Source organism: Oncorhynchus kisutch, linkage group LG6 (genome assembly GCF_002021735.2).
Source record: "Oncorhynchus kisutch isolate 150728-3 linkage group LG6, Okis_V2, whole genome shotgun sequence".
NCBI classification, from domain to species: domain Eukaryota; kingdom Metazoa; phylum Chordata; class Actinopteri; order Salmoniformes; family Salmonidae; genus Oncorhynchus; species Oncorhynchus kisutch.
In genome coordinates, this window is record NC_034179.2 from 22664444 (window position 1) to 22690244 (window position 25801).

At 42.1% G+C, this 25801-nt stretch overlaps 1 protein-coding gene across 2 annotated transcripts; it reads right to left on the minus strand.

The window, feature by feature from the left end:
• Positions 1 to 3600: 3600 nt before the first annotated feature.
• LOC109892077 (E3 ubiquitin-protein ligase RNF34-like) lies at positions 3601 to 24641 on the minus strand. Of its 2 annotated transcripts, XM_020484497.2 has the most exons (9): positions 24520 to 24641; positions 24283 to 24318; positions 11996 to 12214; positions 10536 to 11030; positions 7478 to 7543; positions 7064 to 7265; positions 6800 to 6835; positions 4929 to 4970; positions 3601 to 4631 (listed from the first exon to the last, which is right to left on the minus strand). In XM_020484497.2, exons 2-9 carry the CDS (start codon positions 24289 to 24291, stop codon positions 4447 to 4449), a joined length of 1254 nt encoding a protein of 417 aa, XP_020340086.1. In that variant the 5' UTR covers positions 24292 to 24318; positions 24520 to 24641; the 3' UTR covers positions 3601 to 4446. The 2 variants fall into 2 exon arrangements, with proteins under 2 accessions (XP_020340086.1, XP_031682267.1); XM_031826407.1 differs by lacking the exon at positions 4929 to 4970 and having other exon boundaries at positions 24520 to 24639.
• Between the last annotated feature and the right edge of the window lie 1160 nt (positions 24642 to 25801).

Consider the following 25801-nt stretch of genomic DNA (forward strand, 5'->3'; position numbering starts at 1 on the left):
GAGTTGCACCATTTTGCCCTCAACAGCCTCATTACGTTGGGGACTCTACAAGGTGTCAAGTTTTCTCCAATGCTTCCTACAGTTGTGTCAAGTTGGCTGGATGTACTTTGGGTGGTGGATCATTCTTGATACACACGGGAAACTGTTGCGTGTGAAAAACCAAGCAGTGTTGCAGTTCTTGCCTCACTCAAACTGGTGCGCCTGGCTCCTACTACCGTAACCTTTTGAAAGGCACTTAAATCTTTTGTCTTCCCATTCCACTTCTGAATGGCACACATACACAAGACATGTCTCAATTGTTGCAAGGCTTAGAAATCCTTTTCTAACGGGTCTCCTCCCCTTCATCTACACTGGTTTGAAGTGGATCTAACATCACATTAATAAGGGACCACAGCTTTCACCGGGATTCACCTGGTCAGTCTGTCATGGGAAAGAGCAGGGGTTCTCTTTCCATGAGGAATGATTGTTTTGGGTTAAAAACCACTCCAGGCCACTCTTGAACATCTAAAAATAACTGCCCTTTTTTCTGACCTGCAAATTTGCTTTTGACGAACACATCGTTCCGAAAATAAATCTTTGCGGCTCAACGTTTAATTTTGAAAAGTTGATGTGGCCCTCGAGCCAAAATGATAGGCCACCCCTGGTGTACACAATGGTCATGTTTTTCTCATTTTGTTAATGATTTTCTTTTGTTGCAGCGCACCGTTTATGCATTATACAGAACAATTTTTTTTTATCAAAGTGTTTCATACTTTTGTGCAGTACTGAATGCACTGATTTACATGTACCATTCTGCCTCACTGTTTGTTTTTTACTATTTAGACTCAAACCTCTGAAGATTTATGCCAATAGAGCAGTAGCTTGTTTTCTGTGCAGGTGTTTTATATTGTATTTATTTAAGTGCTGCTATTTCATTTTGATATTTGTATTTGTCTGTACACAGGTACTTTCTCCTTTCCATAGAACAGTTGTTTTTACTCCACTTCAATTTCTAAATATCTATAAAAATCGATTTCCACTGTTTGACAATTTGTTTTATATTACTGTACTTTCCCAGGTTTATCAAGCCAGTGTGAGTTGGCACCAGTGACCATTTGCTAGAGGAAGCATCATGAGACTGATTTAAAGTCTACTGTCAATCAGTCTCCATATACTAGGCTGTTTTTAATTGTATTTCTTTTTTACAAGGGATTCTCACACCTATAGATGCAGGTTTTAAAGACATGCTCCTGAAACTTGGCTGACTAGTGAGTCTTTTTTAAACCTCACACTTTCGACTGAATGTGGCAATGCCGTTCATACATGCATAATCTATGAACAGAATTACTGTTCCATGAAATCGCTAGTTTGAAAGTGACTGTTTACTGGAAACTGTAGGCTCTGCCATTTTCCCCCCACGTGGGCTTGCCCCCTAGCAATTTGAACTTCAGCCCCTCGCAATCAAATTGTATTTGTCACGTGCGCCGAATACAATGGTTGTAGACTTAACCGTATAATGCTTGAGTGACAGCTAGCAAGATGTACACATAATAGAGAGAGAGAGCAATGATGTGGTGCACATATCTGATGTGGGTTAGGGTTAGGGTTAGGTTACCCTAACCCTAACCCTAACCCACATCAAATATGTGCACCACATCATTGCTAACCCATAACCTGCATACACAAGTAAAGCCACTACTTACTACTGGTGTAATATAAGGAATGTAGTTAGTTACCTGTCAGACACTGACGTACAGTTCCACAGTTTGTATTTAACTTGTGTTAATTACAGGAAATAACAAAAGTATGGCTACTGGGGGGTCCTGTATATAAATCGACTTTTTTTGTATGAGGACAGGCCTAACTACCAACCATGTCTTCCCTGTGCAGTTGGGAAATATTTTAGTACTAGTATGTAATTGGTTCAACTGTATATACTGTATAGAGAACTGTTTGTGACTTGAGTTATACAAATTAATTCTAAATACTGAACTCTATTTTTGGTCATGTTTCCACGATCGTCTTAATTTATCTTTTTGGTCATGTTTATAAGCATTGTGTGCAATATGTAAACAAAAACATTTGTGAAATATGTTTAAAGTATGTCATATGTTGGAATATCTATTCACGGTTTTTACATTCTGAAATAAAGACCTTAAACATCAACATTTGGAATAGTTTGCCATTTTGTCAACTTGCATTCTTTAAACGGGGGATAAACAATTGATTTGGGGTAACCGGTCAGATACAGCAGCGGTAAAAAAAAAAAAAACTGGATCTCTGCTTATTATATGGTACAGGATTTTATTAAATCTATTACATACTTGTAATTACCAAAATAAAAAGTTCAACATTCCAAAATACAAAGTTCCAGGATTCCATAGAGTGCTCATAGCTATAACTCATCATACTTTGACATCATATAGCTGCCTACAAGTGACATCTGAGATATCGCAGCATTATTATAAACATACATGTAAACACAGTGACAGTGTTCGCTACCGTGTGCAATGTACAAATATTCATAAGGTTTTGAATCCCCTAGCAGGTAAGGACAAGAAATGCTCCAAAATAAAATGAGAACTTTAATGGGGAAATGTCATGATCAGTGATCTCTCTGTTTTTGATTGGAGAGTCATATTAATTTGATCAAATTAAAGGAATTTACATTCTGAAAAAAATTATTCAACCTCTTAAAATATCAAATGCTAATAAATTATATTACGACATCCAAAGCAAATGGAAAAATATATATTTATCAATAGCTTACATATCATATGCAATTATTTTACAGCTATAAGCTTTTTGTCTAACAATCTACAGGCATTAGTAGATACTTTTTTTTTCAATAGACATTTGAATAAATGTAATTTTATGAAAGAACAGAAGTTGTATTTGTATAAACAAATCAACTTAGACTGAGTTTATGCATCCTTTTCTTCTCTTGAAAAGAGATATTAAAAGACAAATCCACAACGTGATAAAAGATGTTTAAATATGAGCTCAGAACAGAGGAATTAGCACCTGTCACCTTCAAGAGGTGAACACTGAGCCAATGGACAACACACCTAGGAAAAGTAATGGAATGATATTGCTTAATTAAGCTAAGTAGCAGACACATTGTCAGTCATGCCAGACTTTAATAAAATATACACCGACGAAGAGCATAGGAATGTAAAGCATGGGATGACCCAGCCACAGTGTATGGTATGTTACCACAGTAGACAGGAGCCTTCTCTAAACCAAACAAGATCATCAACATAGACATGAATCATAATGTGATATCACTTGTGACTGATTCAACACATGCAAGGAGAACATGGGTTGGACAGCCTTGAACTGAAGTCCCTATAACCCATAGCATGTGGCTCAAGAGCTTCCCTTCAATTCAACCAATCACTGAGCTTGATGGTTTACATGTTGATTGGGTTGGATGCTGCTCAAATCTACAATGCATGGTCTGAAGTGAGGAGTGACACTTGGCATAGAAACAGCAATCAGTAATGTAGTTGTGGTATGAAGTTTGGCACCTAAAACACCCTCCCCTGTGTATGTGTGCGCGTGTGTGTGTGTGTGTGTGTGTGTATATAGAATGGAACAGCACAGAGACATGCAGCCTGGTTGAGTTTCTCAGACGAGTTTCATAGACAGACATAGAAGTCTATGTTTTAATATTGCACATACTAAAGAACATTGAAGGAGATACGTATAGTATAGCCTGGTGTGGTATGAGTGTGTAAACCATATTGACTCTAACCCTGGGATATCATAATGATCTCCACCTTAATCACCTAATACCTACTCACCATGAAACATATCAAATTCAAGTATCCATGGGACCCAGGGCCAGACTACTGCATTTGGAACCCTGGGGCACTGACCTCAAGGCACTCCCCCCTCCTACACATTTTATCATGAGGCTAAGAGAATATGTTGCCGTTTTAAAGCTAATTTCCTGCAATTTTACACTATTTGCAATCTGACCCACAACACCCCAAAAATGTAATAATACAAATTTGGTTGAGGAAGGTCAGGGGGCACAAGCCCTGTGTCCCCGTTCGGTATACCGGCCCTGATGGGACCAATTCCGCTTCATGGTTTATTAAAAGTAAAAAACTAATTGACATGAAGCACTGTAAAATACGATATTGGAGAGTTATTTGTGAAACAATTCAGTGTGTATCACACTAAAGACATAAGGTCAGTGTCCTGGAGCCAGTGGAGGTCCAGACACGACAGAGCAATTTCCTGTGGGGCTCTTGTAGTTCTAGTAGCTGTAGTAAAAGTCAGGCTGTGTGAAGCTGTCTGCTCTGCATGTCATTTGGACTGGAGGATGTGCACATCTGCTGTAGCATTAAGTCCTTGAAAACTTGCAAAATCATTCACACTCCCTCAGGTTTTCAAGCATATGCACACACTACGTCACAGCTTCAATGTCCTTGGCTGACATGCACGCTCAAGGCAGAGTTAAGACTTGAAGACGTGCACGGCCCGCACCACGTACTGCCTGCAGATGGGGCACTCGCTCATCCTCATCCCACATTTGGTACAGGTGACCATGTGACCGCACTCTAGCAGCACACAGTCGATCACAGCGTCCATGCAGATGCGACATAGGTGGTCATCAGAGGCCAGCTGAGCCTTCACACTGTCTGTGGAGAAAAACAACACGAGAAAATAGTATTACTCCACGTAGCTAGCAGCCTGAGGATGGCTGTCTTCTCTATGGTCATTCACATACTGTACATGATGACGTAGTGCCCAAATAGCCAGTTAAACAGCAGGATGCAGTGGTCTCTCTCAGAACAGCACATAGCATATTACTCAGGAGGGGTTATGGTTGGGATTGAATGGGAAATTAGACTTCAGCATGCATCAAAATGGAGAGATGTATTTCAAGACAGTGATGGTTTTGCAGGTGGGATAGTGGTGGAGTTAGACATGCCTACCTTCCACTGCACCATTGCAGATAGGCGGAGGATATGACACCACTTCATTTACAGAAGGAAAGGAGCAGTGACAAAACAACCATTAGTGATTCTAATAGGATATAAGCTCTTACTCCAATTCTTCTTTCTCACATAGTATTAAAACAATTCCTGTACACAGTAATTTCCTATACACAATTCCATTATAGTCATTTCCTGTACACAACTCAAATATACAGTTAAAGTCAGAGGTTTACATACACCTTAGCCAAATACATTTAAACTCAGTTTTTCACAATTCCTTTTAATCCTAGTAAAAATTCCCTGTCTTAGGTCAGTTAGGATCGCCACTTTATTTTAAGAATGTGAAACGTCAGAATAATAGTAGAGAGAATGATTTATTTCAGCTTTTATTTCTTTCATCAAATTCCCAGTGGGTCAGAAGTTTACATATGTTCAATTAGTATTTGGTAGCATTGCCTTTAAATTGTTTAACTTGGGTCAAATGTTTTGGGTAGCCTTCCACAAGCTTCCCACAATAAGTTGGGTGGATTTTGGCACATTCTTCCTGACAGAGCTGGTGTAACTGAGTCAGGTTTGTAGGCCTCCTTGCTCGCACACGCTTTTTCAGTTCTGCCCACAAATTTTCTATATGATTGAGGTCAGGGCTTTGTAATGGCCACTCCAATACCTTGACTTTGTTGTCCTTAAGCCATTTTGCCACAACTTTGGAAGCATACTTGGGGTCATTGTCCACTTGGAAGACCCACTTGAGACCAAGCTTTAATTTCCTGACTGATGTCTTGAGATGTTGCTTCAATATATCCACATAATATTTAGTCCCTCCTGCAGCAAAGCACCCCCACAACATGATGCTGCCACCCCCGTGGTTCACGCTTGGGAAATTGTTCTTCGGCTTGCAAGCCTCCCCCTTTTTCCTCCAAACATAACGATGGTCATTATGACCAAAAAGTCCTATTTTTTGTTTCATCAGACCAGAGGACAGTTCTCCAAAAATGACGATCTTTGTCCCCATGTGCAGTTGCAAACCATAGTCTGTCTTTTTATGGTAGTTTTGGAGCAGTGGTTCTTCCTTGCTGAGCAGCCTTTCAGGTTATGTCGATATAGGACTCGTTTTACTGTGGATATCAATAGTTTTGTACCCGTTTCCTCCAGCATCTTCACAAGATCCTTTGCTGTTGTTCTGGGATTGATTTGCACTTTTCGCACCAAAGTACATTCATCTCTAGGAGACAGAACTCGTCTCCTTCCTGAGCGGTATGACGGCTGCGTGGTCCCATGGTGTTTATACTTGCGTATTATTGTTTGTACAGATGAACATGTTACCTTCAGGTGTTTGGAAATTGCTCCAAAGGAAGAACCAGCCTTGTGGAGGTCTACAATCTTATTTCTGAGGTCTTGCTGATTTCTTTTGATTTTCCCATGATGTCAAGCAAAGAGACACTGAGTTTGAAGGTAGGCCTTGAAATACGTCAACAGGTGCACTTCCAATTGACTCAAATGATGTCAATTAGCCTATCAGAAGCTTCTAAAGCCATGACATAATTTTCTGGAATTTTCCAAGCTGTTTAAAGGCACAGTCAAATTAGTGTATGTAAACTTCTGACCCACTGGAATGAGACAATGAATTATAAGTGAAATAATCTGTCTGTAAGCAATTGTTGGAAAAATGACTTGTGCCATGCACAAAGTAGATGTCCTAACCGACTTGCCAAAACTATAGTTTGTTAACAAGAAATTTGTGGAGTGGTTGAAAAACGAGTTTTAATGACCCCAACCTAATCGTATGTAAACTTCCAACTTCAACTGTATGTGCATCATGTAATATACAATACAATACAACCCAACAAAACAGTATTGAATGCCCTCACCTGCAGACATGCTGTTGATGTTGCTGACATTTTCCACTGGAAGAAAATACAGAAATACATCTTTAATACTGTGTATCTGGACCTGTGAATAATACCAAATCAAAGATAGATGTTTTAACTTGGACAGTTTCTCTATTGTTCAAACTAGGTTTGAACTGGAGATTGATAATCTATGAAGGTCGTTATCAAAAGGATCAGTAGTGTTCTAGTTAAGATTAGGTTGGTTGGTATAGGGGGACTAAAATGATTCAACGTGGTGCTTACTGGACTTCCTGTTCTGTTCGTTCTCCCTGTAGAGCCGATGCACCCGCTCTATCAGCTCCCACTTCTCACAGCAGCCAGAGTAGTTGACAAAGTTACGGGCCAGAATCTCTTTGAGCTGCCGGACAGACAGGCTCTCAATGTCCCCTTCGTTGTCCAGGTCAGATAGAGAGGCCCGTATTCTCCTCTGTGTCACTGGACTGACCTACAAAGAGAAAAGAGGAGGCACTTCAGAAAACATGTTCAATACAAAGTTCAATTATGACCATGTTTGGTCACACCATGGTCATTGAGGTAATACAACTGACCAAGTGAATGCTCTCACAAGAGTGGGTCAGTGATTTCTCTTCAGTTAAATACATGAGGTGGAGACTGAAAGGACAGAGGCAGCTCGAGGTAAAGGGCGGGTCGTCTCACCTCTATGATAGGTTCACTGGCAGGTTCCAGGTGAAGGAGTGGGATGATCGGAGCTCCCCCATGCTCCTGGAAAAACAACCCAACACAAAAGAGGATCAACAGCAGTTTAAGAAACAGTACTGGAGCAGATATGACAGTGTTGAAATACTTGTGTTGTCTGATGCTCCTCTCTCTTTCTCCCACAAATCAGAACTTCTATAAAACACCACCAGAGGTGCTGTGATCACTTTTTCTATTCATATTAAACATCCATCAGAGGGAAATAAAAAATAGTACAGTTTGCTATAATAATCATAAATCAAATTCAAATCTGATGTCTCTCTTCAAATGTCTGATAAGGAAATGAGGCATGTAGGCGTATCCTCCAGGAGTACGCGGAATGCCGTTGGGGGTCTGGAAAAAAAATTATCTTCACATTTTCAATCAGTACATTTAGTAAGGCCCATAGAGACACATACCAGCTCTACTGGCTGGTAGTACTGCTACTACCAGCAGTACTACACCTGCACCTGTCAACAACACAAGTTGTTCTGCTTCCACGAGCACATCCAATGCTAGGATCAGTAATTCTACATTTGTTGTTAGTCCAGCTAGCATGGACACTGACGTTTTGAATCTGATGCAGCCTAAGAGCTACTGCAACCTTACCCGGGAAAGCACCGAACAACAGACAGGGACGTTGGACCATCGAAGAGGCACAAATATGATGAGAACTACATTATTTGGGGTTCACATATATTGGGAGTAGTGCCTTTCCTAAGCCACAGTGTGTTATATGTGCAGAAGTACTATATGACAACTCAATTAAAAAATGTAGGCTATGATTAAGAAGTTGGAGCACTTCTCTGTCTGCATTAACAAGGACAACACACAGGTCTTTCCATCATTGTATGATTTTTTTGTGTGCAAATGAACTCAAGCTTACGGACAATGTCAAATGTAATATAGCGAAGCACCCGAGTGAGTTGGGTGCGCAATTACGCAGGTACTCTCCCGAAATGGATGACACAAACAAACAGATGACAAACAACTGGATTCGTTATCCCTTTCATGCCCTGCCTCCAGTCCACTTACCGATATCTGAACAAGAGAGCCTCATCGTGAAAACTGCCAGATTTATGGATGAGGCTGCACTCAGAGTATCGTGCCTTGGCAAATCACGCTGTTAAGACACTGATGCCTTTTGCAACCACGTACCTATGTGAGAGTGGATTCTCGGCCCTCACTAGCATGAAAACTAAATACAGGCACATACAGACTGTGTGTGGAAAAGTATTTAAGACAGATTCTCTCCAATAGAATCCAACATTGCAGAGTTATGTGCATCCTTTCAAGAATAACTTTCTCATTAACCTGTGGTGATTTATTCACAATTTTCGATGAACAAATAAGGTTTTACAGATGGTTAAATAAAAAGAAAAATTATTGATTATTATTATATTATTATTTTTGCCCTGGTCCTATAAGAGCTCTTTGTCACTTCCCACTAGCTAAACTCACACTCATTCTTATGTTTAAAAAATGTATTGTATAGTGTGTGTGGCAAGCTTACAATGATGGCAAAAAAACATTTGAGAGTGCGCTGACCCTGGTGATAGAGGGGGTATGCAGCTTGAGGTTGAATGTTTGAAGGGGTACGAGGCTATAAAAAGTTTAGGAACCACTGCTCTAAAGGTACCATGTTACATTTAGTATTCAGCACCATTTGCTTCTTTTAATCTTAACAGATTGGTTAATTATTCCCTTTGAATATGTTAACTATATTTGGAGTTTGCCTGCAACCAGAATCTAATGGTCTTGGCAGGACGAATCTGATGAGAATGTTTACCTTGTGGCGTATTGACTTGCATTAACTCAGCCATTTATGTGCAATGAAGAGAGAACATAAAACAGCAACGATCATGAAGAGCCTACTCCTCCCCTCCTCTCTGTCTCCACCGGACCACCGCACAAAAAGCAATTAGCTAATGGTGCAGGGCTAATGCATTCTTCCGGTGTGACATCACGATGAGGGATGGGGGCTGAGTCTATAGGGGGTCGGGGGAGGCTGATGTTCCTGGGTGTATGTGCACACACATGCTCCCTACGTATTCCACTGGACCAATCAGCTGCAGGCTGCAAGCCTGCACCTGTGTTTATAATGCATCAGCAGGCTTGTTTGTGGTGTGCTAGCCTCCCTAACCCAGCTCTAGCAACTGACAACACCACAACTGCACTACCACCAGACACCAGCTATGCTCACAACCAGCCTAGAGCCCCACTCATTTGATCCTTTATGGATTACAATAGGAGTGGATGATTTTGATGTTTAGGCCAAAATGATCCCACGGACAGAGATGTGAGCAGTATTGTTGTGTTTCGCTCTCTCTTTTCGATTACAGCTGTGCCATTGAGAGGAATCAGAAGCCAGCCTGAGCATTGTTACATAACCGACAGCATAACAGACCTAGAAAAGAGGGCTTCAGCTATGGCTGTTGATGACTGGCTGCAGCTCCCAGGGCTGCACTGCAAGAGCAGCTGTCAGTCACGTGGACGTCAGATCACAGAAAAGAGTGAAATTGTGCAGTATGAAATATGAATGTGTGAGTGAACCTCTTCATTCATGTCAAACACAAAGCATCAGACTGTATCAAACTGGCTGCAAAGGACAGGGCTTGACTGCAATAAACTATACTGCAATTACTAGAATGCTTGTAAGCTTTTTATGCTCCTATATTTAGCCTAAATCGTTATCAAAGGGGTTAGTTTCAGCAAGGCTGTGGACAATCATAACCCATTTACATCCCAGCACTAGAGATCTAGAGTAGCAATTGCTCGTTGTTGATTGTTATGCTTAGCTGTGACAACTCTACTTCACACTGACTAATATGTTTCCCACATCAATGCCATGTGCTTATCAAGCTTCACATTAATTAGCTTTGATACAAGGAGGACAGATGTCAAAAGAGCAGAGAAGATGGTAAACGAAGGGGGGCAGCTGTATGGGGAATGGGACTAGGTTGTGTTTGTGAGTGTGTGTGTGCATGCGTGTGTGTGTTATGTGTTTGTGTAGTCATACCTGGCTCTGAGCGGTCCCTGAGCTGTCACTCCGGCTGAGAGGAGAGCCTCCTTGAGAGGCGGAGAGAGCCGACTGCTCCGAGGTGGAGAGAGACAACTGCTCTGAAGCGGAGCGGTGTGCGGCTGAGGGGGGCGAGGCGTGGAATGAGTGGGGGAGCGAGTGCAGGCTGTCTGTGTCTGCATCCTCCTCCTCTTCTTCTTCCTCCTCCTCCTCCTCCTCCTCATCTTCCTCTACACCTCCTTGTGTCAAGGTGTTTTCTCCAGCTTCCTGGTGGCAGAGCACCAGGTCCACCAGGTCTTCCTTCTCCCTGCAGGTGTCTGTAGGGATGTTGCGCAGCAGCAGGTACTGGCGCAGGTCCTTAACACGCAGCGCCATGAGCTGTGGTCTCTGGAAGGCCGTTCCACGCAGGAGGTGGCAGGTGGTGCAGCAGCGGAGGCTCTCTTGCAGCACCGAGCACATGGTGCAGAAACTTTTCTTACAGTCCGAGCATATGTGCTGAAAGAAAGACAGAGAGAGATACAGCGATAGAGACTCACCACACACATTTAGAAGAGAGGCGATCCCATCAGCCAATCATGTCCATTCCTCCTGATCAATTAATTAATAGATTTAATTAATTATTGGCATCATGGAGTCAATTAACTATCCTGGCTTTAGAACTCTTAATTACAACTAAGGAGAGGGATCTGCCAAATCTACCAGACAACAGCTTTCCAATACAAGGACTCATTCCCTATGATGTCACTATGTCCTAGGAAAGAGGATGAGTTTCCCCCATTTGGCACAGACAGGCTAAATAATACTATATGGAATATTCTCTAGCATTTACAAGCTTATCTCGGTTTACTGAGGAAACTCAGATGAATCGACTGACAGGCAGTCTGAATGGAGACAGAAAAAGTGGGATATGGCCAGAAATAATTTCCATATCATTACTGTGCATTGCAAATGAGCTGTGGACCAGAAAGAGGACATTCACACTCTGACAGGTCCATTTATCAATCGTCTGTGTTAGTCCCCCAGAACCTCTCCTTTCTTGACACAGATATCGAGCTGAGCCACACACACACACACACACACACACACACACACACACACACACACACACACACACACACACACACACACACACACACACACACACACACACACACACACACACACTATATTCCGGGATTGAACCTCAACAGGTGTGAGCGGGCTGATAGAGCAGTCTGAGCCTGGAAGTGCAAGAACGCTGAAGCCTCCAGGGGCTTCTATCGCTGTCCCAGCATGCAACACTGTCAGTCAATGCCTAGATACGCTCTGCAATTTACCTGTCTGCAGTCTAAGCTGATGCCCTGGTGTGACTAGTATGATTGAATATTTCATATGGAAGTTAGTTTTATTAGTTTATAAGGGGCACAGTGTTCTTCCTCATCTTTTTACACACTATTGTCATTATCCTCATCATCACCTACCTTGCGCCTGAAGACGGAGAAGGCCAGTCCACAGGCCTTGCAGAGCTGACCTGCACTCCCTGAGCTGGTGGGGGGATATGTGGAGTACCCGGCGCTGGGGGCAAAGCGGAAGGGCCCCGTCCCGGCCCCAAACCCTGGCTGCTGCCCGCGCACCGTCCCTGTGCCCATCACCTCGTTCAGCAGCCCACAACATGACGCCCACATGGACGATGCCCCTGCCTATGAAACAAACACACAAAGAATGCACGTCTGTTCTTTTTAAATTAATGTCTCCAAGTTTGAATGCATAGTTTGGAGTCCTATTATCCATCCCAGTAGGTTCATAAACCATATGCCTTTGGCAGTACTGAAATCATAGTAGCCTTCAATGCAATCAATACAGTGGCCCAATTTCACCTCCAGAACTAGACTAGAGAAAAGTACAACTTTTGTTGTAGGTTGCATTGCTAAGGGAATGGTATCTCAGACTTCTCACATCATTCGTAATTTGTCCCTGAATCCCACAATGCCTCATTGTGACCTTCAGATGCTCAACCACCTCCCCCCTCTGATGAACTACCTTTGTAGCTCCTGAGTTCCTCTACAAAAAGCATTGAAGTATTATAATAAAGTCTCTGGGGTGTTCGCACATTAAAGAAATGTGTAGCAGTGCCTGACGGCAGCTGGCGTATTCAGAACAGGGTCCTGTGAACAGTGTGGAGGTGCAGAGGTGGATGCTATACAGCCTATAGCTCTTCAGAGGAAGGAACTTAAGATCCAAATGGAACAGTGAAAGACACAAAAAAACAGTGAATGTGGACTGCAAATCAGGGCCGTGCACAGGGTGCAGGTGCTCAAAATGAAAAAAGGGCACCCATCTGCTATTTAGCTAGCTCTATATGTACGCTTGTTTATTCCATGTGTAACTCTGTGTCGTTTGCGTCACACTGCTTTACTTTATCTTGGCCAGGTCGCAGTTGTAAATGAGAACTGAACATTTAAAATATATATATATATATTTTTTCACTGGTTGTGATTTATCTTCAATGCTCTTAAATAATAACTTCTTAATATAATATTCATAAACTTTGAACTTATGATATATGACTGGCTGGCTAGTGGATATTTTTAGTATATGGTAGTTAGCTAGAGTCTAATAGACTACATGTGTTGCTGCTACTGTTACAGGCTTTGTTTTTTCCATTTATATTTAGAGATTGGATGTTAGCGTGTGGGGCACGCCGATTGGTGTCACCTCGTTAGTCAGTATGTGTTACACCTGCGCTGGTTTGTCATCTCATTAGTGGGAAGGTGTTTCACCTGTGCTGGGCCAGGTGCTATTTAAGAGCAGCTGTCCCAGTGTTTCTGTTGTCTTGAGACATGTGGAAGGTTAACGCCTTAAGTTGACCCCCCGTTCATTTGCTTTCGAGACAAAATCCTTTATCTGATCTTCTGGTTTAAGTTTTGTGCCACTTTTTCCTTGCATTCTCTTTCCTTGGTTTTTGTTACATTTCCTAGCAAGAAAACCAAAATTGTTCACTCAAACAGAAAAGGGGAACAACCAAAACGAAACAGGTGGAGTACATGTACATGACCATCTGATCTTTTATCACTCCAGTGGTAATCTGCAAAATTGTAATTATTTGCCTACCTCCTCATGCCTTTTGCACACATTGTATATAGACCCCCCCTTCGTTTTCTACTGTGTTATTGACTTGTTAATTGTTTACTCCATGTGTAACTCTTTGTTGTATGCTCACACTGCTATGCTTTATCTTGGCCAGGTCGCAGTTGCAAATGAGAACTTGTTCTCAACTAGCCTACCTGGTTAAATAAAGGTGAAATAAAAATAAAATAAAATAAGAGGGGTTCTGAAAAACACTCATGGGGGTGTCCACTGAAAGCTGACTAGCAACAACTAGGACCTAAAAGACACCCACCAAATTTAAAAACATGGAAGAAACCAAAAGGTGGAGCAAAACTGGGAAGATCAGATAAATAATTTTGATTTAGAAATCAAATGGGGAGAGTCAAAGGTGTTAACCCTTCACCTCTTCCAAGACAACTGGAGCCCTCGGCCAGCCAATCTTAAAATAGCACCTGGGCCAGCACAGGTGAAACACATTCACACCAATGAGACGATAAACCAGCACAGTTGTAATGCAAACCGCATACAAAAATCTATATTCCACCACCCAAAGGGCAGTTGGGAGTGGGAGGGCAAAGGTAGACTCCTATCTGTGAACGTGCCTGCTACAAATACATTATTATGAGAGCTCTTTGGGTCTGTTTGTGGTTAAAAATGGTCAAGCACTAGAGCGTAAACAGCCTGTCCTAATGAGCTATGCCCCAAAAGGGATGCTAGGTTCAACCATTAAAGGTGCAATCCGCAGTTGAAACAATAACAAAGCAGCCTCCCACCCGTTTCAGCAAAAAGCTGAGGGATGGGGCTGAAGTAATGTAACCACTCTCAAATTAATAGACAGGGCTGTGGATGCAAGGCCTGACCCATCCATGATATCAAAATTATAGTTTTAACTATGTTTTGAGGCTTTATAGCCCTCAAACTCAACTCTGGACCTCGAAGCCAATTCTACTGCAGTTTATCAATGTTTCCTTCTAATCAGGGACTGATTTAGGCCTGGGACACCAGGTGTATGCAATTAATTATCAGGCAGAACAGAAAACTAGCAGGCTCCGTACCTCATAGGGTAAGAGTTGAATAACCCTGCTTACATTTACTTTGTTAAAACCAGCTTATATTTTGCATTTTGATGGGGTACGACAGTTGAACTAAGCTCATGAGGCATTTATCAGTTATATTTTTCAAAAATCAATGTGTACATTATCACAAGTCCAAAAATGGATGTAGCAACTGCACATTGCCACTTTAAGTTTCTGTCCATTATATAATGAATGCCTGGTCACACACAACGCTACAGACATAAATCCCCCGATGAGAGTATGCTATGGCTCTCATTGAAAACCTAATCTCTATGTTAAGACTTGTATGGTTACTGTGTGAGCAGTGGGGTAATTTAACAGATATAACAGCCTTATGACCTAGTAGAGTAGGTGCACTTAGTGATATTAATGTGGTCCTCCAAAAGAAGACCATACAATGGATGTGACATGTTTGCCTGATCAATGTTTACTGACTGCAAGACTGTCTACTCCAAGGCCTGAGACCCAAGATGGCATGATCCCTGGCGCAGCCTCTTGGAGCATATTGATGGGGGAAGAGAGGAGGAGGGCAGGGAGAGAAAATGTCTTCTGTTACAGGGCCTGGGGAATCAATAGCTGACATGAGCATACAGTATGTGGCTATGTCTGAGCTCAGTAGAGAATACTGTGAGCGTAGGCTATATTTTACAAGAGGAGGCCGCTGCTGTCCACAAATACAGTTCTACTCAGCCATGACCTGCCACAACACACAACCCTGCTCTATGATCTCACCTCTCTTCGCCTGCCTGCTTAGCCAGTCTGCAGTTATATAATCCAGGAGCTAAGTGCTATATGTGGAACTGACTGCACTGAGATGGAGATGGTCTTCCCAGAAATACAGTACAGCAATAAGTTGGTTGTGAAACAACATGATATCATAAGAAAATGTCATCCTGGCAAATTTTTGAATTAAGGTCAAATGTCACAGTAGCTGATGTTTTTCTCAATACAATGTAGTCAATGGGAAAGAGGAGTGTTGCAGTGTTGAGTTTTTCTCAATACATTGCAGGCAATGGAAATCCGACCAAGCATGCAATGGGGCATAAACCAGGCACACAGAAAGAGTGGTAAAAGATCCACTGTGACTTAGATAATCCCCGTATCTTTGGACAGTTACTCAGTGGGCCATTACTACACCCTTTCGCTAGATTTAGCAGGAGGAGGCACAGTGGTATGGCCATAAAATCACTCATATCTGGCACAGTGCCAAAGGAAGAGCTTTCCCCTGTCACCTCAATTAGCACCCAGTAAGCTCTGCAGGGAAGGACTGACAAAACATACAATAGATAACAGCAAACAAGAGTTACAGTAAAATGCACTATTTTGTTACCAATATATACACCCTTTTGAGCTTAATAATATCTAATCTACATGAAGATTAAATATTACGTATTACTATAGAATGCCTGGTTGTGGGCAGTTAAGGGGTTTAGGGCCCCTAACTTGCACTTGTCATATCAGACTTCTTGACAGTGACGCACACAGTCAATCTGCTGATGCGCTGGACCTGCTGAGGAGCGCTGTGCTTTTTTAAAACGTTTTTGACCATTGATTTCTATTATTCTTTTTGGCAGAATATATGACAGTGTAAAGCCTTGTTTATACCAGGTGCTAACATGCGTTCCTTGTCCTGATCTTGTCCACATTCTAATTGTGCCCACATTTTCAGAAATATCAAATCAAATTGTATTAGTCGCATGTGTCGAATACAACAGGTTACAGTGAAATGCTTACGAGCCCCTAACCAACAATGCAGTTTAACAAAAAATGTGAATAGGAAATAAAAGTAACAAGTAATTAAAGAGCAGCAGTAAAATAACATTAGCAAGACTATATACAGGGGGGTACCGGTACAGAGTCAATGTCCGGGGGCACCGGTTACTTGAGGTAATATGTACATGTAGGTAGAGTTACTAAAGTGACTCTGCATAGATGATAACAACAGAGAGCAGCAGTGGTGTAAAAGAGGGGGTGGGGGGGGGGGCAATGCAAATAGTCTAGGTGGCAATTTGATTAGATGTTCAGGAGTGTTATGGCTTGGAGGTAGAAGTTGTTTAGAAGCATCCTGGACCTAGACTTGGCACTCCGGTACAGCTTGCCGTGCGGTATCAGACAGAACAGTCTATGAATAGGGTGGCTGTCTTTGACAATTTTCAGGGTCTTCCTCTGACACCGTCTGGTATAGAGGTCCTGGATGGCCGGAAGCTTGGCCCCAGTGATGTATTGGGCCGTACACACTACCCTCTGTAGTGCCTTGCTGCCGGAGGCCGAGCAGTTGGCATACCAGGCAGTGATGCAACCAGTTAGGATGCTCTCAATGGTGCAGCTGCAGAACATTTTGTGGATCTAAGGATCTATGACAAATCTTTTCAGTCTCCTAAGGGACAATAGGTTTTGTCGTGCCCTCTTCACAACTGTCTTGGTGTGCTTGGACCAGTTTGTTGGTGATGTGGACACCAAGGAACTTGAAGCTCTCAACCTGCTCCACTACAGTCCCGTCGATGAGAGTGGTGGTGTGCTTGCTCCTCTTTGTCCTGTAGTCCACAATCATCTCCTTTGTCTTGATCACATTGAGGGAGAGATTGTTGTCCAGGCACCACATGGCCAGGTCTCTGACCTCCTCCGTAGAGGCTGTCTTGTCGTTGTCGGTGATCAGGCCTAACATTGTTGTGTCTTCGGCAAACTTAATGGTGTTGGAGTTGCGCCTGGCCATGCAGTCATGAGTGAAGAGGGAGTACAGGAGGGGACTGAGCACACACCCCTGAGGGGCCCCTGTGTTGAGGATCATCGTGGCGAATGTGTTGTTACCTAACCTTACCACCTGGGGGTGGCCCATCAGGAAGTCCAGGATCCAGTTGCAGAGGGAGGTGTTTAGTCCCAGGGTCCTTAGCTTATTGATGAGCTTTGAGGGCACTATGGTGTTGAACACTGAGCTGTAGTCAATGAATAGCATTCTCACATAGATGTTCCTTTTGTCCATGTGGGAAAGGGTGGTGTGGAGTGCAATAGAGATTGCATAATCTGTGGATCTGTTAGGGCGGTATGCAAATTGGAGTGGGTCTAGGGTTTCTGGGATAATGGTGTTGATGTGAGCCATGACCAGCCTTTCAAAGCACGTCCTGGTAATCCGTCTGGCCTTGCGGCCTTGTGAATGTTGACCTGTTTAAAGGTCTTACTCACATTGGCGGCGGACAGCGTGATCACAGTCTTCCGGAACAGCTGGTGCTCTCATGCATTTTTCAGTGTTATTTGCCTCGAAGCGAGCATAGAAGTAGTTTAGCTCGTCTGGTAGGCTCGTGTCACTGGGCAGCTCTCGGCTGTTCTTCCCTTGGTAGTCTGTAATGGTTTGCAAGCCCTGCCACATCCGACGAGTGTCAGAGCCGGTGTAGTACGATTCGATCTTAGTCCTGTATTGATGCTTTGCCTGTTTGATGGTTCGTCAGAGGGCATAGCGCGATTTCTTAAGCATCCGGGTTAAAATCCTGCTCCTTCAAAGTGGCAGCCCTAGCCTTTAGCTCAGTGCGGATGTTGCCTGTAATCCATGGCTTCTGGTTGGGGTTTGTATGTACGGTCAATATGGGGACGACGTCGTCTATGCAATTATTGATGAAGCCAATGACTGATGTGGTGTACTCCTCAATGCCATCAGAGGAATCCCGGAACATATTCCAGCCTGTGCTGGCAAAACAGTCCTGTAGCTTAGCATCTGCTTCATCTGACCACTTTTTTTTATTGATTTAATCACTGGTGCTTCCTGCTTAAATGTTTGCTTGTAAGCAGGAATCAGGAGGATAGAATTATGGTCAGATTTGTATGCGTCTCTGTGTGTGGAGTATAGGTGGTCCAGAGTTAGTTTTTTCCCCTCTGGTTGCACATTTAACATGCTGATAGAAATTTGGTAAGATTTGGTTTCCTTGCATTAAAGTCCCCGGCTAGTAGGTGTGCCGCCTCTGGGTGAGCGTTTTCCTGTTTGCTTACAGCTCATTCAGTGCGGTCTTAGTGCCAGCATCAGTCTGTAGTAGTATGTAGACAGCTATAAAAAATACAGATGAATACTCTCTCGGTAGATAGTATGGTCCACAGCTTATCATGAGATACTCTACCTCAGTTGAGCAAAACCTCGAGACTTCCCTAGATATCGTGCACCAGCTGTTATTTACAAAAATACATAGTCCGCCGCACCTTGTCTCACCAGACGCCGTTGTTCTATCCTGCCGATACAGTGTAGAACCAGCCAGCTGTATGTTTATAATTCAGTCGTTCAGCCACGACTCCGTGAAGCATAAGATATTACAGTTTTGAATGTGCTGTTGGTAGTTTAATCTTCCGCGTAGGTCATTGATTTTATTTTCCAATGTTTTCACATTTTCTATTTGAATGGAAGGAAGTGGGGGTTAATTCGTCTGCCTACGAATTCTCAGAAGGCTGCCCACTCTCTGGACCCTTTTTCTACGCCTTCTCTTAACGCAAATTACACGGATCTGGGCCTGTACCCGGGAAAGCAATATACCATTCACGTCAGGCTCATCGGATTTGTTAAAGGAAAAAAAGTATTCTGCCAGTCCGTGGTGAGTAATCCCAGTTCTGATGTCCAGAAGTTATTTATTTTCGATCATAACAGAGAGCAGCAGCAATATTATGTACAAAATAAGTTTAAAAAAATAATTACAAACAACGCAAAGAAACAAACAAAAATAACCCAACTGGTTAGGAATATGTAAAACAGACATATTAATGCCATAAGTCAATTGTGCCACCTGTCAATGATTTAAGTATGCGGGATAATTATAATTTAAATGGTTTCACTGTCCAGATCCATTTACAGATATCCATACAAAATACGTGCCGGACTACCTCCTGCGTTTTTTAATCTGAAACACCTGTCTGAAAATGTAAGCACAATCAGAATGTGGACAAGATCAAGACAATTGAACCAGGTAAAACCAGGGCTTAAGACATTCCCTAAAGAACAAAGACCAGACAACATAGACAAACTGTGACAATAATTACAGATATTACTGTTGACACACCACATTCATTTTTTGTGTGTTTTTTTGCCATTAATCAAACGCTCTTATCTAGAGGGAATTACAGGCACAATTAGGGTTAAGTGCCTTGCTCAAGGGCACACCAACAGATTTTCCACCTAGTCGGCTGGGACTCAAACCAGTGACCTTTCGGTTACTGGCCCAACACTCTTGTGCCCAACGCTTTTAACCGCTAGCCTTCCTGCCACCCCACCAAAACAACAGACCCTGTCCCAGTGTCCTCTTAACTGGCTACATCACCGCTTGGTATGGAAACTGCTTTCTGATGTAATGCGCAACAGAGGGTAGTGCATACAGTGCAGTACATCACTGGGGCCGAGCTCCCTGCCACCCAGGACCTCTATAGCAGGCGATGTCAGAGGTAAACTTGTCAGACTCCAGCCACCCGTCATAGACTGTTCCCTCCGCTACCACTTGTCAAGTGGTACCGGAGCACCAAGTCTGAGACCAAAGTCTCCAGGACAGCTTCTACCCCCAAGCCATAAGACTGCTGAACAGTTAATCAAATGGCTACCCACCCACACACACACTTTCACACTCTTCGTATACACTGCTGCTACTCTGTTTATTATCTATCCTGATAGCCTAGTCACTTTGACCCCTACCTACATGACATTTACATATTACATCAATACCTCAACTATCTCATACTGCACATTGACTCGGTACGGGTACTCCTTTTATATAGCCTTGTTAATGTTATTTTAATTGTGTTACTATTTCCTTTATTTAGCTAATTTTTCTTACTTTTTAACTCTGCGTTGTTGGGAAAAGGTCGTAAGTAAGCATTTCACAGTAAATTCTACACTTGTGATTTGATGATCAATTTAGTTTGATGATCCTCTTTTCCCTCCCTCTTCTCCACCCCATCATTTCCTCACTGGAGAGTATTGCTTCAGTAGCTTCAGGGGGAGATGCCATTCACATAGTGAAGCGTGCAGTCAGCTGGCAGCCTGCACTAGACTTCATCTTCATTGAGATCAGGAAGTAAAACTGACAGAAAAATCTAGCTGATTCAATCTCTTGCTGCTTTTGTCAGGGAAGGCACAGCAAATCACAATGTATGAATATGTGCTGTTCAAAAGACTGCATTCAAACATGTCAATGATAACTGATGGAGCTTAGAAATTATGGTGCTTAGAAATTATGGCAAATGTCCTGTGCATCATACATTTGTACCTTTTAAAGCCTTACCTTTGGGGTAGAAGAAGATAGCTCCAACTAATAAAAAAGCTGCGATTTTGATTTTGAGTTGCAGGCAATAAAACCAAAACGATGTGTCTGCTCAGGAGATAATCCTGATATTAAAATATGACTGGCATATTTAATAACTACCGCCACGGAAACTGCTACCTTTCTGAGTCTATCACATTTAACTCCAACAGACCATAGCTCCTAATCTCAGAGTTCCAAATCCATTTTGGAATTCAGAACAGGGTCATGTCAGTCAAATTCTCAGTGAATTCTCTTGCACAACAAAACAATATGCCCCAATGAGCAACAGTCCCCATAACTGACAATTCAGTGGAACTCAAGAAAAGTCATGTAGAATAACAGGATCCTTATGACAATGCAGTATCAATGAATTAGATGAAAAACGGTACAACTGACTGCAACAAAAACGGTTCATGTGTGGTTCTAAACATATTACAGCCATCATCCTCCATTTCTCATGAGCTGAAAAGCTGCTTTTCAAAATAAACCAGATTAGTCAAGACAACGTCACAGATATCTCTCTGGGGCAGATGATGGATTGTCATGATCAGACAGAAGACCAGATGACCTTTCACCTGCACTGAGACAACAAACTGATTTAGGCCCCCCACAATACATCACTATTCAAATACTAGGGAAGCGGATAAAGGAAAAGATTGAGTACTTGAGGATAAAGATGTTACAAACATGTTTATGATAGACCTCTGAACCATCATAGCCAACTTAGTGTCTTCAGAAAGTATTCAGACCCCTTTTTCCATATTGTGTTACATTACAGCCTTATTCTAAAATGGATTAAATAGTTTCCCCCCTCAATCTACACATAATACCAAATAATGACAAAGCAAAAACGGATTAAGAAATATATAAAAAAAGAAAATATCACATTTACATAAGTTTTCAGACCCTTTGCTCGGCACTTTGAAGCACCTTTGGCAGCGATTACAGCCTCAAGTCTTTTTGTCTATGATGCTACAAGCTTGGCAAACCTGTATTTGGGGAGTTTCTCCCATTCTTCTCTGCAGATCCTCTCAAAATCTGTCAGGTTGGATGAGGAGCGTCGCTGCACAGCTATTTTCAGGTCTCTCCAGAGATGTTAGATTGGGTTCAGGTCCAGGCTCTGGCTCTGGCTGGGCCACTCAAGGACATTCAGAGACTTGTCGCAAAGCCACTCCTGCATTGTCTTGGCTGTGTGCTTAGGGTCGTTGTCCTGTTGGAAGGTGAACCTTTGCCCCAGTCTCAGGCTCTGAGCACTCTGAAGCAGGTTTTAAACAAAGATCTCTCTGTACTTTGCTCCGTTCATCTTTCCCTTGATCCTGATGAGTCTCCCAGTCCCTGCCACTGAAAGAAATCCCCACAGCATGATGCTACCACCACCATGTTTCACTGTAGGGATGGTGCCAGGTTTCCTCCAAACATGACACTTGGCATTCAGGCCAAAGTGTTCAGTCTTGGTTTCACTAGACAATCTTGTTTCTCATGGTTTGAGAGTCCTTTAGGTGCTTTTTGGCAAACTTTTTGCCAGCTGTCATGTGTCTTTTAGTGAGGAGTGGCTTCCATCGGGCCACTCTACCATAAAGGCCTGATTGATGGAGTGCTGCAGAGATGGTTGTCCTTCTGGTAGTTTGTTACATCTCCACAGAGGAACTCTGGAGCTCGGTCAGAGTGACCATTGGATTCTTGGTCACCTCCCTGACCAAGGCCCTTCTCCCCCGATTTCTCAGTTTGGCCGGACGGCCAGCTCTAGGAAGAGTCTTGGTGGTTCCAAACTTCTTCCATTTAAGAATGATGGAGGCCAATGTGTTCTTGGGGACATTCGATGTTGCAAAAATGTTTTGACACCCTTCCCCAGATCTGTGCTTCGACACAATCCTGTCTCAGAGCTCTACAGACAATTCCTTCAACTTCATGGCTTGCATTTTTTGCTCTGACATGCACTGTCAACTGTGGGACCTTCTATAGACATGTGTGATGTGTGTGCCTTGCCAAATCATGTCCAATCAATTTAATTCACCGCAGGTGGATTCCAATCAAGTTGTAGAAACATCAAGGATGATCAATGGAAACAGGATGCACCTGAGCTCAATTTCGAGTCTCATAGCAAAGGGTCTGAATACTTATGGAAATACGGTATTTCTGTTTTTTATTTGTAAGAAATTTGCAAAAGATTTGCAAAACCTCTTTTTTCTTTGTCATTATGGGTGGGTTGTGCTGGGTAGATTGATTAGGACAATTGTGTTAATCAATTTTAGAATTAGGCTGTTATATAACAAAATGTGAAAAAAGTGAAGGGTTTCTGAATACTTTCCGAATGCACTTTATGTATTCACAAATGTCTGATATCAAATCAAATGTTATTGGTCACGTACACGTGTTTAGGAGATGTTATTGCGGGTGTAGCAAAATGCTTGTGTTTCTAGCTCCGACAGTGCAGTAATATCTAACAATTTTCACAACATATACCCAATACAGACAAATCTAAGTAAAGGAATGGAATTAGGAATTTATAAATATATGGACGAGCAATGTCAGAGCGGCATAGACTAAGATACAATAGAACACATTATATACATATGAGATGAGTAATGCAAAATATGTAAACATTATCGTTGTGATATGTTGTGATATGTTGACGTTGCATGGCACCTTGTGATACTATAGCAATTTGAAAGACTACTGCCTGCTGCACAACATAACATTGATATGCTGGATCGGAGCCAAACATTGCCAGTGGAAATAATTGCTCAATTTAGAAGATCTTATCTATCACCTACTCTAAACACTATTCTACACTGATACTCATTATTACAGTGTTGCAAGAAACAGGATTTAAGGGGTTAGGCTTTGTTAATTAAAATTAGGTAAACAACTTTCCATACATCGGATACTCACACTGAAAAAAATGCTAGGGGGTTATTGATCATAATCATTCATCCTCATCCTCCTCTTCAACAACATCACCATCCCCTACACGATGGTTGTTGTTCTTGCCTGTTCTAGCACTCCTGGTCAGTGATTAGTGAGTCAAAATACTAGGGACGGGGTATTATCAATAGACCAGACATCTCAAAATATTCCATCACTCGTTGACTGCAGTATACTGATCTCATTATGGCAGATTAACGATGGGGGAAATGAATGGACATTGCACTGTGGTATAGTTCACTGCGAGGGAGATGCAAACGAGTGTCAGACTGAGGATCAGAAAGAGCTCGTGACTATCATCATTTAATGTATCCATGCCATTGTAAATAGAACGCAATATAAATATTTCAACCCTGGAGAAAATATTCCAACCGGCAAAACACTACTGTCACTCACCTTATACATGTATCCGTAAAATCAGAGTTTGCAACCCTTTAAAGCAAACAGACAAACAACAAAATTAATGCATTGTAATTGTATAACAATTAATAGGTTTGATTGGATGCCATATTTATATTTTGTTACTATTTGTCGACGTACCGGATTTAAAAGTTGTAATATAGATCGATTGCAAGCCGGCTGTGCAAAATATCACAACATAGATATATTGACATTGCAGTAGGCCTACCATACCTTCATTCTGACTCCCGGTTGTGTAATATTAGAATGATGACCATTGCAAGGACACAAGGAATCACACCATTACGTCTTCCTTTTCAGAAGCTCCCTGTGTACTTGTAGAATAGGCATAACGTAATGTACAAGTCACCCTAAACCAATCACGAAATAACCGGAGGTACGGTTATCTTTAGCAGCCAATCGCCTTTTCAATTGCCGCATAGTGGGCGTTTTGAGCTATGCGTAGGTACGCGCATGTCTTGATACGGGCAATCCGCCGTGCACTATCGATATTTAATTTAGATAATGTATATTTATGCAATACTGCTGCTGCAGCTTTTTTTTATTAATATGTTGACTTCATTTTGTTGCGACAAGTTTTGGGGTGATAGTTAAATTACTGCATAGTGCAGAGTTGAGTTGTAGCCCAGTAGGCTATGATGTAATCTTCGAACAAGCTGCCCATCCATCACTTCACTTCACTGCACTACAACTAATTATAGAGCCTAGCTACCTCTGAATGTTCATTTGATTAGCCTATGATTATCACAAAAAATAATACCTCTATTGGAAACAAATACAGTATCTACTATGTTTTGCATGATTTTCACCTGATGGCTTGAATATTTATTATTTCACTAAATACAGAATCAGAACATCTAAACTCTGAGATCAATATGAGGCTATCCATCTGGCTCTACAAACTTCAAAGTGTGAGGGAAACAAACAAGTGTGCTTGTGTCAGGGTGATCAGAACTGCAAATGGCCCATAGGCCTTCAGATTGAGGGGGGGAGACAGAGAGAGACTGAGTATACAAACACATTTCTAATAATGAGTTGCACCCACTATTGCCCTCGAAAGTGTTCCACAGGGATGCTGGCCATGTTGACTACAATGCTTCCCAGTTGTGTCAAGTCACTGTAGCTGGATGTCCTTTGGTTGGTGGATCATTCTTAATACACATGGGAAACTGTTGAGAGTGAAAAAACAAGCAGCGTTACAATTCTTGACATACACAAACCAGTATGGCACCTACTAACATACCTACTACCATTGAAGTGACATCAATAAGGGATAATAGCTTTCACCTGGATTCACCTGGTCAGTCTATGTAATCGAAAGAGCAGGTGTTCCTAATGTTTTGTATACTGAGTGTATAACAGACTATGATGACATCACTAACAATACAAATAATACTACATACAGAGAACAGTACATATTTTGCAGTATAACCCACAAAAATCTACATTTTTCACATACTTCAGTAGAGGCAAAATATTTAGCCTCATGGGTAAA